The sequence below is a fragment of the Thunnus albacares genome, chromosome 7, assembly GCF_914725855.1.
Source record: "Thunnus albacares chromosome 7, fThuAlb1.1, whole genome shotgun sequence".
In the NCBI taxonomy this organism is placed as follows: domain Eukaryota; kingdom Metazoa; phylum Chordata; class Actinopteri; order Scombriformes; family Scombridae; genus Thunnus; species Thunnus albacares.
Window position 1 is genome coordinate 21,043,249 of NC_058112.1, and position 16,261 is coordinate 21,059,509.

General features: G+C 41.2%; 2 protein-coding genes across 2 annotated transcripts; one reads left to right on the forward strand and one right to left on the reverse strand.

Moving 5' to 3' along the window:
• Positions 1 to 36: 36 nt before the first annotated feature.
• On the reverse strand, positions 37 to 5,524 carry fan1 (FANCD2 and FANCI associated nuclease 1). Its single transcript, XM_044355733.1, has 13 exons — positions 4,081 to 5,524; positions 3,858 to 3,998; positions 3,431 to 3,632; positions 3,114 to 3,347; positions 2,895 to 3,026; positions 2,687 to 2,795; positions 2,459 to 2,578; positions 2,158 to 2,322; positions 1,912 to 2,074; positions 1,726 to 1,829; positions 1,447 to 1,641; positions 1,131 to 1,259; positions 37 to 1,016 (listed from the first exon to the last, which is right to left on the reverse strand). The coding sequence occupies exons 1-13, from the start codon at positions 5,243 to 5,245 to the stop codon at positions 879 to 881; spliced, it is 2,997 nt and encodes a 998-aa protein (XP_044211668.1). The 5' UTR covers positions 5,246 to 5,524; the 3' UTR covers positions 37 to 878.
• Positions 5,525 to 5,669: 145 nt separating this feature from the next.
• On the forward strand, positions 5,670 to 16,261 carry apba2a (amyloid beta (A4) precursor protein-binding, family A, member 2a). Its single transcript, XM_044355735.1, has 12 exons — positions 5,670 to 6,063; positions 8,417 to 9,665; positions 9,902 to 10,009; positions 10,236 to 10,275; positions 10,381 to 10,526; positions 11,147 to 11,233; positions 11,348 to 11,533; positions 11,713 to 11,892; positions 12,045 to 12,257; positions 12,746 to 12,865; positions 13,006 to 13,146; positions 15,493 to 16,261. The coding sequence occupies exons 2-12, from the start codon at positions 8,448 to 8,450 to the stop codon at positions 15,562 to 15,564; spliced, it is 2,511 nt and encodes an 836-aa protein (XP_044211670.1). The 5' UTR covers positions 5,670 to 6,063; positions 8,417 to 8,447; the 3' UTR covers positions 15,565 to 16,261.

Below are 16,261 nucleotides of genomic sequence, written 5' to 3' on the forward strand. Positions count from 1 at the left end.
TTTCTTTGTCGTAAGTGATTTTTTTTGTAGTAATCGGAAAACTTTGGGTTTTGAACTGTTTGTCGGACCAAACAAGCAATGTGATAATGTCATTTTGGGCTGTGGGAAATTATGATGAGCATTTTGCTCTATTTTCTGAGATTTTATGAGACCAAATGATGAATCAGTTGGTGGAGAAAATGAAGATCAGGTTACTCAATAACGAAAACAATCATTAAGTGCAGCCCTATTGTTTTATTTCTATTTTTTTCCAGTTGAGTTGCCTCTAGTAAAGTAATAGCAAAACTGCATATTTATAGACATAACAGTAATTACTTGCATAACAAACCCATAGAGCTGTCATACAATTCATAAGCAGCCAACTAAATGTGAGTTTTCGTTGCTTGGCAACCAAAGACCCTGGGAATATATTGTTGCAAAAGAAAAGGAAACACAATCAGTTTTGTGTGGTTGTTGGATTCATTTCCTGTCATGCATCAGCTCGTATTATCTGTAAGAAAGCTATTTCTGATCCTGGCAGCTCTCAGTGATGATCTTCATCTCATAATTCACCTCTTCTTGTTGGAAGCAGTGGTTTCCCTGATAATAAATAATGCTAAATATCACAAGGCACAGCGTTTTCCACAACATTCCCTGTAACAAAATAGGATTCAATTTGTGACTCATGGAAGACAAATGCAGTTTTTAAGATGAAGATTTACACCACTATGTAGAAGCTGGATGGCCACAAGAACATCTAGTCTCCAGATGTCCAGAATCAGAAAAAGCACACAAATAATTTCTTCTGAGAATCTTTCAGCTGATGTTTCCATTATGTTTTACCACACTCTGATTCATTAGTGTTACAGTCTTATCAGTCAGTTCTTCTATGTCTCTGTTTATTCCAGACGAGCTCCTCTGGCTCCAGTAGCCACCACGTGACACACCTCCACATCAGCCCCCAGTTTCTGCAGCTCATCCAGCCAAATCTGTTGCTTCTGGGACAGCCGGTCATTGGGCCCCTTCACCTCCACCAGCTAAAAAAACAAGACGTCCCAGGTCATCAGACTTGAAGGAATCAGACACCAAAGAGTGTCTGAATGCAGGAAAATAAAATAAAAATTAATAACCATGATGTGATTTGATCTCACCTTGTAGCTGTTGTTGGAGGTGTTCCACACCACTAGGTCAGGCAAACCTCCACGGCAGTGCCTGTAGTCTTTTGCCATCCGTGCTATTATTCCTCCTAAGAACGCTCCACCCAGGCATGAAACAAGAGACTGCAAATATCAATGTAAAACATGTTTAAGATAGTACCAACAATAACACATGTACAATGACAAAACATCTAATCCTAGTTATTTATCATAGCACATCTAGGCTTAATTTGCATTACCTGTCCCAGTGTATCTAGACGTAATATGAGAAAAAACATTACATTACATTTTTAAGAATGACAGTAAATACCTGAGCCTGTTGAAGAGAGGAGAAACGCTCCCAGTTGGCCAATGAACACACTTTACCCTCCTGGGAGATCCAGACATCCTCCAACATGCTATGCAGCGTCTCCATAGAAGCTTCACTCAGTAACTGTACACGGCTATCGATTGCCTCCTCTCTGTTCTCATAGAAACTGTCAGTGTAAAGGTCCAGTGGACATGTCTGTGAGGGGAAAGGAAGATAAGTTAAACTTGCCTAGATGCACTGATATCCCTCAATACTTACAGTGTACTGAGCTTATCATACCTGGTACGGATTTCGGAAAACATCTGGAATACCCTCCATAAAAATGATGTCCCATAACAGAAGTGCAAACAACGTAGAAAATGTTGAGCCCTCTCCATGGATCCCTGTTACGTTAAAATAATGACAGTTTATTGTTCTGGTGATCAGGAGATACCAAAATATTTTTAAAAGGAAAAGAAAAGTTACCTTGATCAAAACCTTGTTGGTGGTAATGTGCTAAAGAGAGCTCTTCCACAGAGCATATTACAGTAGCATTAGCACTATCTTCCCCTTCTCCGTTTGCTGGAATAAGAAACCGAGATTTCCCCATGCCGCCTTCATGAGGAAACAGCTGTCCTCGGATGGTCACCTGCAGATAAAAGCCCAAACATGAAAATAATACATCTTTTACTTTAAATACATCCACATACTGACACATTGCACACAACTCACATGTCTGACATCTTGGACTTGGATAGTGGGCAGGTCTTTGAGTTGTAGACGGTACTTCTTGCAGCTAGCAGACTCTCTCATCCTTACAGCTCTCTGATGGAGGGATAGCTTATGTCCTGTTCGCACCAGAGGGTCTAACAGCCCGTCTTTGATAGCACAAATAGCCTAGGAGCGACAGGAAAAGACCACAGTCAAACAAATTAAAAACACAATGGCTATTATTGAGCAAAGTGTTACAGAGAGAAATGAATGATGAAAATGTATCAAAGAGGTGAATGGAACCACAGATACAGGTACTCACTTGCTCAGGTTTTTTGAGGTGCTGGTGAAGGTTTAACGCCAGTCTGTCCCACCATCGCCCTCGGCTGTCAGGACAATAAACAGACTGCAATAATAAGGACCGCAGCTCCTCGACTGCTTCCTGCAACAACAAAAAAAAAGAACAATTTAAAAATATGACATAAGATTACAACTCACTTCAAACATACTTAAATATGTGCAAGTGTGTAAGTGGATAACGCCAGCAAACCTCATATTGACGTAGCCTCTGTAAGATCTCCACTCCTCTGGATAGGATACGAGTGTAGGCCCATCCTGTTGTGAAACTGCGCAGGAACACCGGCAGCTCCTCCTGGTGACTACCCAACACAGTGATAATGTTAACATTAAACTACCACCAGGGACTCTGTGTCTGTGTTTTAGGCAGAAACAAATAAATAGATTGATGAGGTCCTCACCTGAGGTCATGATTTTGCCTCAACTCCTGCCAGGCATTTTTGGCAGCCGTGTAAAGCTCCAGGGCCTCGTCCCAATGGCCTGCCTGCATAGCTGAGGCCACTTCTTGCAGGGCTCGCATGGATGCTTCATATCTGGCATGAATTATGGAGCCATGAGTATTTAATTTTGCCTATCCTGCTGAAATAAAATACAATAAACTCAATTTGCAAATATCTCACCTGATGAGGTCCTCTCTGTCCTGAAACACCTTTGCTGCACGCTGCACTGTGTAGTCTGGGAAAGCCAGACGTCCTGAGTTGACCAGCAGGATGGTGTAAAGCTGGCTCTGTCCACCAGCTGCCATCTCCTCCTCATCCATAGTGTCCGTCAAAGAGAAGAGTAGAAGGATGCGAGAGAAGACAGCCCACGGACCACGACGCAGACGCACACAGGAACCTGCAAGCTGCTTCGCCCTTTAAGGTCAGAGAGGAGAGGGGTGAGATCAGTCACAGCAATATAAACGCTGTCAATGAGAAAATGTAGAGGCTCATTGCACCTTTTGAGGATGACAGCCCCAATGTTGCTTTGAGCAGAGGTCAGAGAGAAGAGGGACTTCTGCTTGCTCAGACGGAGAAGCCCGTCCACTAGCTGCTGTTTCTGCGTCCCAGAACTGCCCAGATGGAAGGTCTTAGCCAGAGCTTTGAGTTCAGGGGCCGGCAGGAGATCCAGAGCCTCTCCAAGGTCCTGAAGGTCACTCTCTTTGAAATGAAGAGAACATTTCCATGGGTGGGCATTAACAACAAGATAGAACGAGAAAATCTAAATATTTGGGGTGATCTGGTGTTTAGACACCCTCCCTACCATCCGCACTACCTCAACAGAACAACAGTTACATTTCAGGAGGTGTAAAGTGTAAGAGTGGTAACCAACTTAATACACCAATTATGGCAAAGAAATAATAAAAAATATGTACAATCAATCACCTGACTGTAGAAAACCACCCTGAACCAGCTCTTGAGCAACAGGTCCCAAATCACTGCATATCTCTCCATAATCCAGTTTATTAACTTGGAGCCACTTCAGTTTCCTCTGAAACAGTCTCACATACAGCTTCTGCCCCATGACTACGAGAAGGAAAACACATGAAAGTAACAAGGCTTTTAAAGATTTTTAAAATTACAATGACTGGGTGATATTTCGGCATACCTGAGAGCTTCTCAAATGCATGTATGAGTGACATATCTTCCTGGTTGAACAGTTCTCTGTCGTCCTCATTCTCCAGCACGGCCTGTAGGACGGTCTGGAAATTACGGAGGTAGTAGGGTAGTCGTTGTGGAGGAGAGCTCTCAACTGCCTGGTCACTGTTGGTTTTCTCAGCACCAGACTCTGCCGGCAAATCACTATTGATCGATGCAGCATTTTTCTTATATGTTTCTTCTGAACTAAAAAGGGGGTCACAAGTAGTGGTGGAGGGCGTCTCAGTTTTATACTGGTCTATATCAGTCGTCTCTGCTGTACCTTCACTTGACGAGATTGTTTCTGTCTTTCTGCTGCTTCCCTCGTATTTAGCTTTCTTATTGAAATTGGACAACCTACCAGTGGAAGTTGTTTCTTTTTTTCTCTTTGTTAGTTTGTTGGAAGAAGAGAGCAACTTTGGAGTAAACAGTTTTCGGACGGTCTCTGGTTGAGATGCTTTTTCTAAACATGACAGATTTGCTGCTGGGGTCTCAGGACTGGTTGTTGTCAGGTCAATGGTTGCTATACAGTCTCTTTTGTCTTCTAAAGCCTCAACAAGAAAATTTTCTTTCTGTGAGCTGCTAAGGGCCTCCGAAGGATCTTCCTCTTTGTCAGGATAAGTCGGTGCATTTTTATCTTCAGTCTGTGTCTTCTCAGGTATCTTATGACATTTCCTAGATAACTTAGAGGACAGACTTCCCAGGTCAATTGTTCTAACTACAGTCTTACTTCTTATCTCCCGTGGCACCTGCTGAAAGTTATTCTTTTTGAAATAAGGACTGGTCTGGCTTTCTTTGACCTCTTCTTCTTTCTTTGGAGCCAGCTCCGGGGTCTTTGGGGGATTCCTTCTTGGTGACAACTGGATGCTTGGCACGACACTATTACTTGCTGAGGCGGCACTGCTGTCTCCTCTCTCAAAGTTCTGACATTGCAAATCAATGTGCTCATTAATCCTGAATCTGGGTATCAACTGGCCACACAGAGGACAGGCCAGTTTAGACGGCTGCGGGCTGCTGAAGAACGAGGTGATGGGAGCTGTGCTGGAAGAAACCCCAGTTTTAACATCGCCTTTCTTCTTGCTCTTGGACAATGATAAACTTCGCTTGAGTTTGTCTTTGTTGGGTCTTTCGGTCATGGTGGAAAACAATGCTTTTAGGAGCTTTTCTTTGTTGCATCCTCCGAGTGGTAATATCAATACAAGTGTCGTGAGGTTGCTAATGCTACGGCACCGTTCGGCTAACCAAAAAACTGCTAATTTAGCTCAGAAAGAGACACTTTGAAACGGTGACACATTTGTTGCTCGCGGTGCTTAACATGCTCATTTAAAAAAAAACACCAAAACAATCAAAAGAAAAGTTGCCAGTAGATCCACATATCAGTGAACAGCAGCAGCAGTAACCTCAGCCGGTAACATAAGAGCAGCATAACAATCCCGCTTCTCAGGCAGAAGCAACAGAGCGACGAGCGCAGTTCAGGTTGTAATAATCGATCACAGTTACATCGATGTGTTCTTTCAACTGCCCAAATGCAAAACTTAATATATATATATATATATATATTTTTAAAATTGTTGGTCTGAATGGGAAGTATTTATATATTAAATAGTTAAGTTAGTTAAATAGTAAAATTATAGATAATTGCAATAACCCTGCTTAATGCCACCTTAGTGCATTGTTAAATATGAATTAGTCTATTGTTTTCAGTGCTTTAAAGTAAAATTATAATCAGTAGGTCAGTTATTTTGGTGTACGTACATGCACTCATTATATTATGCTTCTCACAGTGTTTTTTGGGGGAGCGGAGCAGTGAGCACATGATGGAGGGTGTATTTTCTACACAGGTTCCTGGGCTGCTGTGCGGCTTTTATTCAAAAATCACCATTCCGGAGAAGCAATCTGATCTGATCAGCACACGGGCATTTTAAAAGGAAGGCCGTCGACAGGACTGATGGTGGTAAGTGCCACACAGAATTATCTATTTACACATGTTTAAGATAAATGCAGTATATAGATGAATATGGGCCTATTCTGCTTGCGATAACAGAGATGGAGACAATGCTGAATGTGCTCTTCTGGTACAACATCAGCCCATAAACTGGATGTCAGCATGGTGCAGTCTATGCTTTAAATCAAGGTCGATGTGAATTGCAGCAGCGGGATAATATGATGATTCCAGATGGTAAAACCAGCAGAGTGTGTGCAGTGGTTTCAGCTCCATTACTGCGAGCAATATGCGCAGGAAAACCATATATCCGATTATCTTATTGATATTTAGGCAGATGGGAATGCGGCGTCCACTTGTGGGGAAACCGGAGCAACCACAACAACCACCCCTGCAGCTGCGGCAAAAGTTGAGCGTAATGGGCTTTTAAAATACCACCACAAATACGCCAAGGGCAGGGCAAAAATGCTTATTTTAAATACTGAACATCAATCCAAGACTATAATTAGCCTTTTTTGTTTTTAATTAGCGGTTCAGCACCATGGAGAGGTCATGATTTGCTCCGCGTGTTGTATGTGTGTTGGCAGTGATCTGGGAGGATTAGGTTTTTGTGCTCATAATACCATAATCTCAGTTACATTATCATCTGATCGACACCGTGAACGACTGGGATTTGTTGTGTTTAATGTGTTAAACCTACATTATATCCAGGAGCTTGAGACCAATTCAAACTGTTTTTTTTCCATTTCATCACCAATGTGCATGCTTCATGTTTTGATGAGGGTGTTGATTTAGACATGTTTGGACTGGAATCAGACTACTGTGCCCAATGTGATTGCTTCGTATCTGTATAATTTAGTGTCTATCAAGTGATGAAGCCTTTTTTTAAAAACCAAACTGTATGTAAAAAATGGATATTTATTTTATTTTGCTGAGTTGATGAAATCTCCCCTTCTTTTATAGGTGTTATATGTTGTTGTATGTTTGTGGTGCTGCAGGGCAGCAAATAACGATTATTTTCATTATCAGTTCATTTCTAGATTATTTTCTCAATCAATCCATTCATAGTTTGGTCTGTAGAATGGCAGAAAATAGTGAAAAATGCTCATCACATTTTCTCAGAGCCCCACAAGGTAATGAATTGAAATGGCTTGTTTTGCCTAACCAACAGTCCAAAACTGGAAGATTTACCATAGAATACTAGAAAGATGGCATATATTGACATTTGAGAGGCTGGAATAAGTCATTTTTTGTAAAATTACAAATTATGACTTAACCAATTATCAAAATATTTGCTGATTGATTGTCAGTTGACTTATCAATACATAATTTCAGCTCTATTGTACTGTATGACAATATGTTTGATTTAGTGTAACAGTCTTGTGATTGCCATTGGTCTTTTTAGTTGTTGTTGGCCCCTTAAACTCCCTAAAAAATCATAACAGAGACATAGAATAGTGCAAATAAATATGATCCACAAGCTGTGTTTGCTTTTTTTATTGTGGTGTTACTGGTTTATTTGCCAATACATACAACGATGTGTTGCCATAGTCATCCATTTGGGGATGCTATTCAGATGTCATAAGAATGATGTACTATCGCACAAACAGTTTCGTCAGTGGACATAAGTCATGGGTCATAAATCGCACTAAACACATAATATAATATTTCAGGGATGAAATTGTGAGTGAGGGTGTATTTCATATAGAAAAAGTAACAATGATTTTACAGAAAACAGACATGACATAACACGCTACTGCTGTGACTCGCTTAAAACCGTTTTACTGCAGCTTTCCTGTTCTGCAGAACATCAAGACCAAATTAGAGCCGACACAACAAAGCAAGATGACAGATAACAAAACATCAGCAGCCACCAGACAAAAGGACTGAGATGATTCATGTGGGTGTTAGATGGAGTAAAAGTAATGGATGGATGTACTATATTATGACTTTAATAAGTGGCTACTGTTTGTGCTTGAAGAAGGGATTGTTTCTGTGTGTTTTAAGTATGAAAGAGAGACTTTTGCTCTGATATAATTGGAGATTTAATTCAAAATTTTAAGTGTGGTATGAGAATCTTTGACAATATGTTATTCAAATCTGGTGCACTTTGATAAATTTGCTGGTAATGTTTTATTGTGTTGTATCTAGAAGTGGTTATTTTGGAGCTAAAACCGATGAATAACATAAGATCTATTGTAAAACATACTACTAATATTCCTTTGTAGTATGAGAAAAAAGGCAGTAGGAGATTGCTGAGAGTATAAATGAAGATGTGCTGTTGAAGATATCAAGTGAAAATGTACAGAGAGCATAATGCAGGCATCTCAAATATCTAATTTTGGTTATCTATTAATGTTCACAGGGTTGAGAGTAGTGGGCTTACAGGGCCAGTAATGGCTCATGGAAAGAGGCCAGGAACCATTTCCAAAATATTGGCTCCCAGCTCTCCGCCGTGCCCTGGTCCAGGACTCACAAAACAGAGCCAAGAAGAGCACAGTGGTTTGGTGAAGGAGGTATCAGCGCAACCACTGTGTACCTTGAAGGATGATAACAATGACCAGCTGACTCCTCCTGCCCCTGCAAACCACTATTACACGAGTTGTGACCCTCGTCCTGAGGACATGGAGGACACCTGCTCTGAGTACGACAATGTGGGCTCTGATGTCGAGCAGGATTATGATGAGGTACTACATTTAAACAGGGAGGGCATCATGGACATGAGGTATTACAAGCAGTACTGTCCTGAGGATGGTGGCTATATAAAGCATGCAGTGGGTGATAATATTAATGAGAGCAGCAGTGCCATTGACCAATTCACTCCCAGGCCTTGTCATAGCACAGAAATATGCGAGGGACCACAATCAGACACTAAGCCTCACAAGACAGGCCATCGGTTTAGGTCGCATTGCGCCCCCATTGCTGCAGATGAAGCGGAGGGGGAAGTGGAAAAGGGCCAGGAGAACAGGTTCTTCTTTAGTGACGGAGATGAGATAGAGGAGGTGCTGGATGGTGCCAAATTTATAGAGGATTTAGAGGAGACAGAGAACAGTGTTCAGAAGCAGGCTAGCCTTTATCAGGACAATGAGAATGAAAGAATTAGAAAGGGAGGTGATGAAAGGGAAAGAGAAGATGACACTCGAATCACAAGAAACTATAATATCCCAGGAGCCAATAAGAAGTGTGAGTCCTCTCACATGGGTCCAAAAGAGAAGGAGAGGCAGGGTAAAGGACGAGGGAGGAGGGGAGCAGGACAGGACATTGAGCATATTGTCTCTGGGATCAAAGAATGCACGACCAACAGCGCTGAACAGCGTCCAAAGACACTGTCAAAGGACTACAAAAAGGCCGCTGTGCGGACCAAAGCTAGATCTAGTTCCAGTAAGCAACATCCTCTTCCACCGCCTCGTCATTCCCATGCTCAGTCACCTGCCGACACACAGAAGGCTCAACCTCGTAGAGAGGCTCCTCCTGTTCCCAGACCCAGTCCCTCTGTTAACAGCCGGGAGAGTGATCCCAGGGTTATCGAACCATCCCTGGCTCCTCATCAGACACCAGAGCAACAGAGGGAGCCTCTTGAGGAGAGGCAGAGACCGCCAGAGAAACCCCAGCAGGTAACCATCGCCAATGGGGCAGGTCTTAGTCGGATCTCATCCCCTGTAGCTTGTGTTTGTTTGTGTTTCTACACAATCTGCCATATGCTCTACAGTGAATTAAGTAAGATTTCAATTATGTGCTTTGCTACAAATAGTCTCTGTAGCCTTGTTCTCTTTGGCTTATCATCTACTCAGGACAACAAGAAATATTTCAAACAAGACTTGCCCAAGTTGAAGCAGTTGTTTGTGTACAGCAGGGTGAGAAGCCAAGCAAAGCCGTGATGCCTGAGAACGTGCCAGAACAGCCGAGGAGGCCTCAATGCCCAGAGCTCGTCCCTGCAGAGGAGAGCAATACTCCCAAGGTGAAGACTTATAACAAAGCAAGAGGTTTCAGCTAAGATAACTATTGTTAATGCACCACAATATGGTTTTAGCTAATTTTTGAAACATATGCTTTTGTAACTGTTGTACATGGGCCACCATACTGACAAATAATTGCTGTGATGATTGATATGGTTAATAAAGTATATCCTCTTGAGTATTAATGCTATAAAATGAAGTTTAACTAACATATTAACTTGTCTAAAGAAAACACAGGAAGCTGCTTCTTTTCCCAGCTTTGAGGACGGTAATTATTGCAGAATATTCTTACATTTATCAGTTTTCATCATTTTTTACACATTATAGTGTCTTATAATGTCTTACAATGAGAGCTGTTTGTTGTGCTGCAAAGTCCCAGGTCCCTGTGAGCCTGAAGATCTTATTGATGGAATCATCTTTGCTGCTAACTACCTTGGCTGCACTCAGGTGTTATCTGATAAGAATCCCTCCAAATCTGTCCGCATGTCCCAGGCCCATGAAGCTGTCAGTCGTATCAAGGTAATCTGCCTCTTTAGTGAGATGGTCGTTAACATCAATTGATTTGTTTTATAAATATTTAAATCTGACAAGGAGGTTATTGTATACTTTCTTCCTGTCTGTGTATCGCAAAAACATAAGAACAGATTTAAAAAGAATTTCACAAACAGATTGGCCTTGGGACAAGGAGAAATTGATTACATTTTGTAGGTGATCTGAATCTGGGACTTTTTCCAATAGATAAGTTTCCTTTTAAGCTTTAGCTATCAAACTAACAGAGATAAAGACTTGATACCAAATCCTAAGGGCGTGTTTACAGGTTCAAGAAATCGAAATTGAAGACTTTAGGTATAACAGCAAGCTATTTGTTCAGCACTGTCAGAGGCTTGTTCTCTCAAAGTGCCTTTTACTGTGGTTTTAATGATTTAATGGGATGTATAACAGTATACATGTACCCGTTTGCCAGCTGGCCTATTTGTGAAAGGTTAGCTGTGCTGCAGTTATGTGTTTTTACCACAAGGTAGAGCTGTTGCATGACTTTTTTTTTTACTCTCCTTGAAAGTTTTCATTGTAAGAATAAAGTAGCAGCAAAAGCATAGAAATATGAAATGTCTGTTTCAAACACTTTATTTATTTCAAAGAGCCAAGATGAAGACTCTCAAATGATGACTGAAGTGGACCTGTTTATCTCCACTAAAGCTGTCAAAGTGCTCAATGCTGACACACAGGTTAGTAACTCTTAGATGTCTGTGTGTTGGATCAGCTCCCCTTCTGTGTTTAATCTTTTGATGCTATTTGCAGACATAATGAGCAATGATTGTCATTCTTTTTGCTCCACACAGGAGACAATGATGGACAGTGCCTTGCGTACTATCTCCTACATCGCAGACATTGGCAGTATTGTGGTTCTGATGGCACGGAGGCGCATGTCTCAGGCGTCGTCAGAGGATTTTGCAGAATCTCCTGTTTCTACCAGTGAAGGGAAGAGTCAGTACAGGATGATCTGCTATGTCTTTGAGTCAGAGGATGTAAGTGTTTCCTGCTTAACTGCGCATACAGTTTTAGTTTTGAGTTTATACCTAAGTTTTGTTTTAGATATTTGCTCTGTGTTACTGAAATCATTGTGATCTTTCTCACCTCCTTGCTGTTGTCAACTGGGATAGTCTTTCTGCTGAGTAGTTTTCCCCAAACGCTCCCCTTCCCACAGGCGCAGCTCATTGCACAGTCCATCGGTCAGGCTTTTAGCGTGGCTTACAGAGAATTCCTGCGAGCCAATGGCATCAACCCGACGGACTTGAGCCAGAAACAATACAGTGACATCATCAACTCCCAGGAAATGTACCACGATGACCTCGTCCATTTCTCAAACTCAGACAACTGTAAAGAGGTGTGCCATTTTTTTATTCGTTGCAGGTAAATGATGACAGATTCATTTCCTAGAACATAAAGGCTGTAGGAGAATCTCACAAATCTTTTAAACTTAAAATGTGCTGAAGATGATTCAGTGGAAGAGTTTAAATACTTTTTTCTGTGTTCCAGCTGTATGTGGAGAAGCAGAAAGGGGAGAGCCTCGGTGTGGTGATTGTTGAGTCCGGCTGGGGCTCCATTCTGCCCACCGTCATCCTGGCCAGCATGCTGAACAGCGGCCCTGCAGCTCGCTCTGGTAAACTCAGTGTTGGGGACCAGATTATGTCCATCAATGACACCAGCCTAGTGGGGCTGCCGCTGGCCACCTGCCAGGGCATCATCAAGGTACGGAGCGTATCAAGCACCTCCAGATAGTTTTTGGACTCATTCAGCCTTTGTTCAGTCTCATAGCACAGTGGTTGGCACTGTCGCCTCACAACAAAAAAGTTTATCTCCATTTATGTGCGATTTTCTGGCCACACTGCAAAGACAAGGAGACTCTAAATTGCCCGTAGGTATGGATTTAAGTGTCTGTGTATTTATGTGAGATGTGTGATGGATTGGTGACCTGTTCAAGGTGTCTCCTTGATTTCTGCTCATTGCATACTGAGAGTCTCCAGCCTTCAATGACCCTCAAAAGGATTAAGCCGGTAGACAAGAGAGATAAATCAAAGCATGTTCCATTTAATTATTAAACAACACCCTAAGAGAGTTATTTCATCCACACAATTATGCACTTACACACAGAAACACCACACAAGTTCTTAACTAAACATTAAAATCACAATTTTCTCTCAATCTCTTATGCTTTCTTTTTTTTGGATATATTTCAGGGTCTAAAGAATCAGTTGAAGGTAAAGCTTAGTATTGTGAGCTGCCCTCCTGTCACCACTGTCCTCATCAAGAGACCTGATCTCAAGTTTCAGCTTGGCTTCAGTGTTCAGAACGGCATTGTAAGTAAGCCCTTGTCAGTATGACACTTAAGACTCAAAATTAATAAATTACTGAATGAAAGCTGTGCACATATACTATACTACTGTACAAATAATGTTATGTTAATCTTTATTGAGCAAAGTTGTTTTCACATTCTCAGATCTGCAGCCTGATGCGGGGTGGCATTGCTGAGCGAGGTGGTGTGCGTGTTGGACACAGAATCATTGAAATAAATGGTCAGAGTGTGGTTGCCATGGCTCATGAGAAGATTGTTCAAACCTTGTCTGTGTCAGTGGGTGAGGTAAGAACTCCTTGTGCCGCAAGATGGCAATTTTCACTGATTACTGCACCACATGGATCACTTAACTTTTTTAAAGATATACAGTGCTGCTTTGACAGTCTGTGAACCCTTCAGAATTTTCTCTATTTCTGCATAAATATGACCTAAAACGTGATCAGATTTTTACACAAGTCCTAAAACTAGATAAAGGGAACCAAATTAAACAAATGAGACAAAAACATTAAACTTTTTCATTTATTTGTTGTGGAAAATGATCCAATCTTACATATTTGTGTAAGGCAAAAGTATGTGAACCCTTGGTTTCAGTAATTGTTGTGACCCTCTTTGCAGCAATAACATCAACCAAACGTTTCCAATAACTGTGTATTAGCCCTGCACATCGGCTTGGAAGAATTTTAGCCCACTCCTCCTCACAGAACAGTCTTAACTCAGGGACCCCAGGGTAACATCTGATGGGCTTCTTTGTATGAACTGTCTGCTTCAGGTCCTTCCACGGCATTTCCGTAGGATTCAGGTCAGGACTTTGATTCGGCCATTCCAAAACATTATCTTTCTTCTGCTCTAGCCAGAAACACTTTCTGTTGAGCTTCAGTTCACAGACAGATACCTTGACATTTTCCTGTAGAATTTACTGATACAACTCAGATCTCATAGTTCCATCAATTGATGATTTCAAGTTGTCCTGGTCCAGAGGCAGCAAAACAGGTCCAAACCATGATAATGCCACCACCATGTTTCACAGATGGGTTAAGGTTCTTATGCTGGAATGCAATGTTTGCTCATCAGCAAACATAACGCTTCTCATTCAAGCCAAAAAGTTTGATTTTGGTGTCATCCATCCACAGAACATTTTTTCAATTGCTTTCTGGCTTATCCATGTGGTCTTGAGCAAATTGTAGACAGCAGCAATGTTCTTTCTGGAGAGAAGTGCCTTTTGTCCTTGCAACTCTGCCATGCACACCATTGATGTTTAATGTTCTCCTGATGGTGGACTCATGAACATTGACTGTTGACTCATGAACTTGCCACTGCAAGACAGGCCTTCAGTTTCCTCGATGTTATCCTGGTGTCCCTTGTGACCTCCCGGAGTATTACACGCCTTGCTCTTGGTGTGATTTTTGTTGTTGACCACCCCTGGGGAGGGTAACAATGGTGTTTGATGTCCTCTGTTTGTACATGATTTGCCTGACAGTCAACTGGTGGAGTCTAAACTCTTTAGAAATGGTTTTGTATCCCTGAGAGAGTGAGTATCATCTTCTAAGGTCCTCAGAAATCTCCTTTGTTCGAGCCATGACACACTTCCACAAACCTGTGTTGTAAAGCTCAGACTTTGATAGTGAAGACCCAGAGGCAGGGCCTCCCAGACTCACACTTGATTGTCATCCCATTGATTGAAACACCCGACTCTAATTTCCCCTTCAAATGAATTGATTTTAGAGGTTCACATACTTTTGCCACACACAAATATGTAAAATTGGATAATTTCCCTCAATAAATAAATGAACAAGGTAAGGTTTTTGTCTCATTTGTTTAATTGATGGAAATGTGATCACATTTTTATGCAGACATAGGGAAAATTCTAAAGGGTTCACAAACTTTCAAGCTGCACTGTACATACAGATTAGAGCAGTTTGAGATTGGTTCCAGGTCCAGATTATTGCATACATACAGCACTACAGGATGCAATTAATCAATAATAAAATCAGTTAGATACATCTAGATAAGAAAATTGATATGACTCATATCTGTGATAAATAAGAAGTTACAGTGTAAAGACATAAAGAGTGGAAAGGGGGAAACAGCAAACCTGGTTCTGTCCAAAGCTAATCCACCTATCCAGCTAGAATCCACCTATAAGTATTTCTAAAGATTAAACTTTAATATCTTTTGATACCTTTGGACAGACCCAGGCTAGCTGTTTACCCCTGTTTTCAGTCTTTATGCTAAGCTAACTAGCTACTGGCAATAGTACTTGAAGCTGGAGATTTGAGCCCAAGGAAATAAATTTGTGCCCTAAAGTGGACAGTTTACTTTAAATGGAATTACAAATTGCTTAAATTTTGCCCAGACAAGTTTTCTCACTCGATTTTATCAGCTGTTAACATGCTGTGGTTTTGTTTTTTGTGTGTTTCTTTCTGCCCATTTTCTCCCAGTATATATCTCCATTAAAGCTTATTATTTGTCAGTAATGGATCCAAGGTCTCTTCTGCATCTTTGGTAGCACAGATGGGAATAAATTAGGCCTGGATTCAAGTGATGTGATTACGACTGTTCCTCTATAAATGGCCTCTTAAGCTGCCAGTGTAATTGCCCCCCACTCCTCTCATCTGTGCCTGTCTTTGCCAGATCAACATGAAGACGATGCCTGCTGTGATGTTCAGACTGCTGACCGGACAGGAGACACCTACCTACATATAAAGACCCTGCATGGATCAGCCCACTGTAGTTCTGCATGTCTGGCTGGGTGTAGACGGTGATGGACAGATGATGGACAGGTGGCTCAGTGGGACGAGGAGAATTTATTTTTCTATCATTTTATTTTTTGGCCTCTTGTTGCAATGCTGTAAAGAACATCCAGTTCTCATTTTCAGGTTTTATCTTGAATTACATTGTCATAATGGCCTTACAATGTGAATACTCTGTCTGTAGTACTGTACGTGAGTTTCTGGTGTTGAAAAGAAGTAGCTTTAAGGTCATGATTATTTTCTTATGAAGAGATAAATTAGTACATTTATATTTTATTTAGTCATTTTTATAATGTGTATGGAGTTTAAAAATGTACTTCTACTGTAAATACTTTGGATTACTCAAGGAAAGGCCATATTACTCCTACAGTATATGCATGTTATAATGAAGAATAACTGACCAGGGATGAATTCTCAATCTGACATGATAATCTATTACAGTAAGTATTAAAAGAAGCTAATATGCTGTACAAAGGCACTAAACTATGTGTATTATGGTGACGCTGAAGGCCAAAGACACACCTACTTTTCAAAGACAAACAGTATGGGTGATCATTACCTTTACCAGAGCGTACAAGAATGTATCGAAGCAAACATTACTGAATGAATGTAATGTTAAAACACACTAAGAATACAGTCTCACTGCTGAA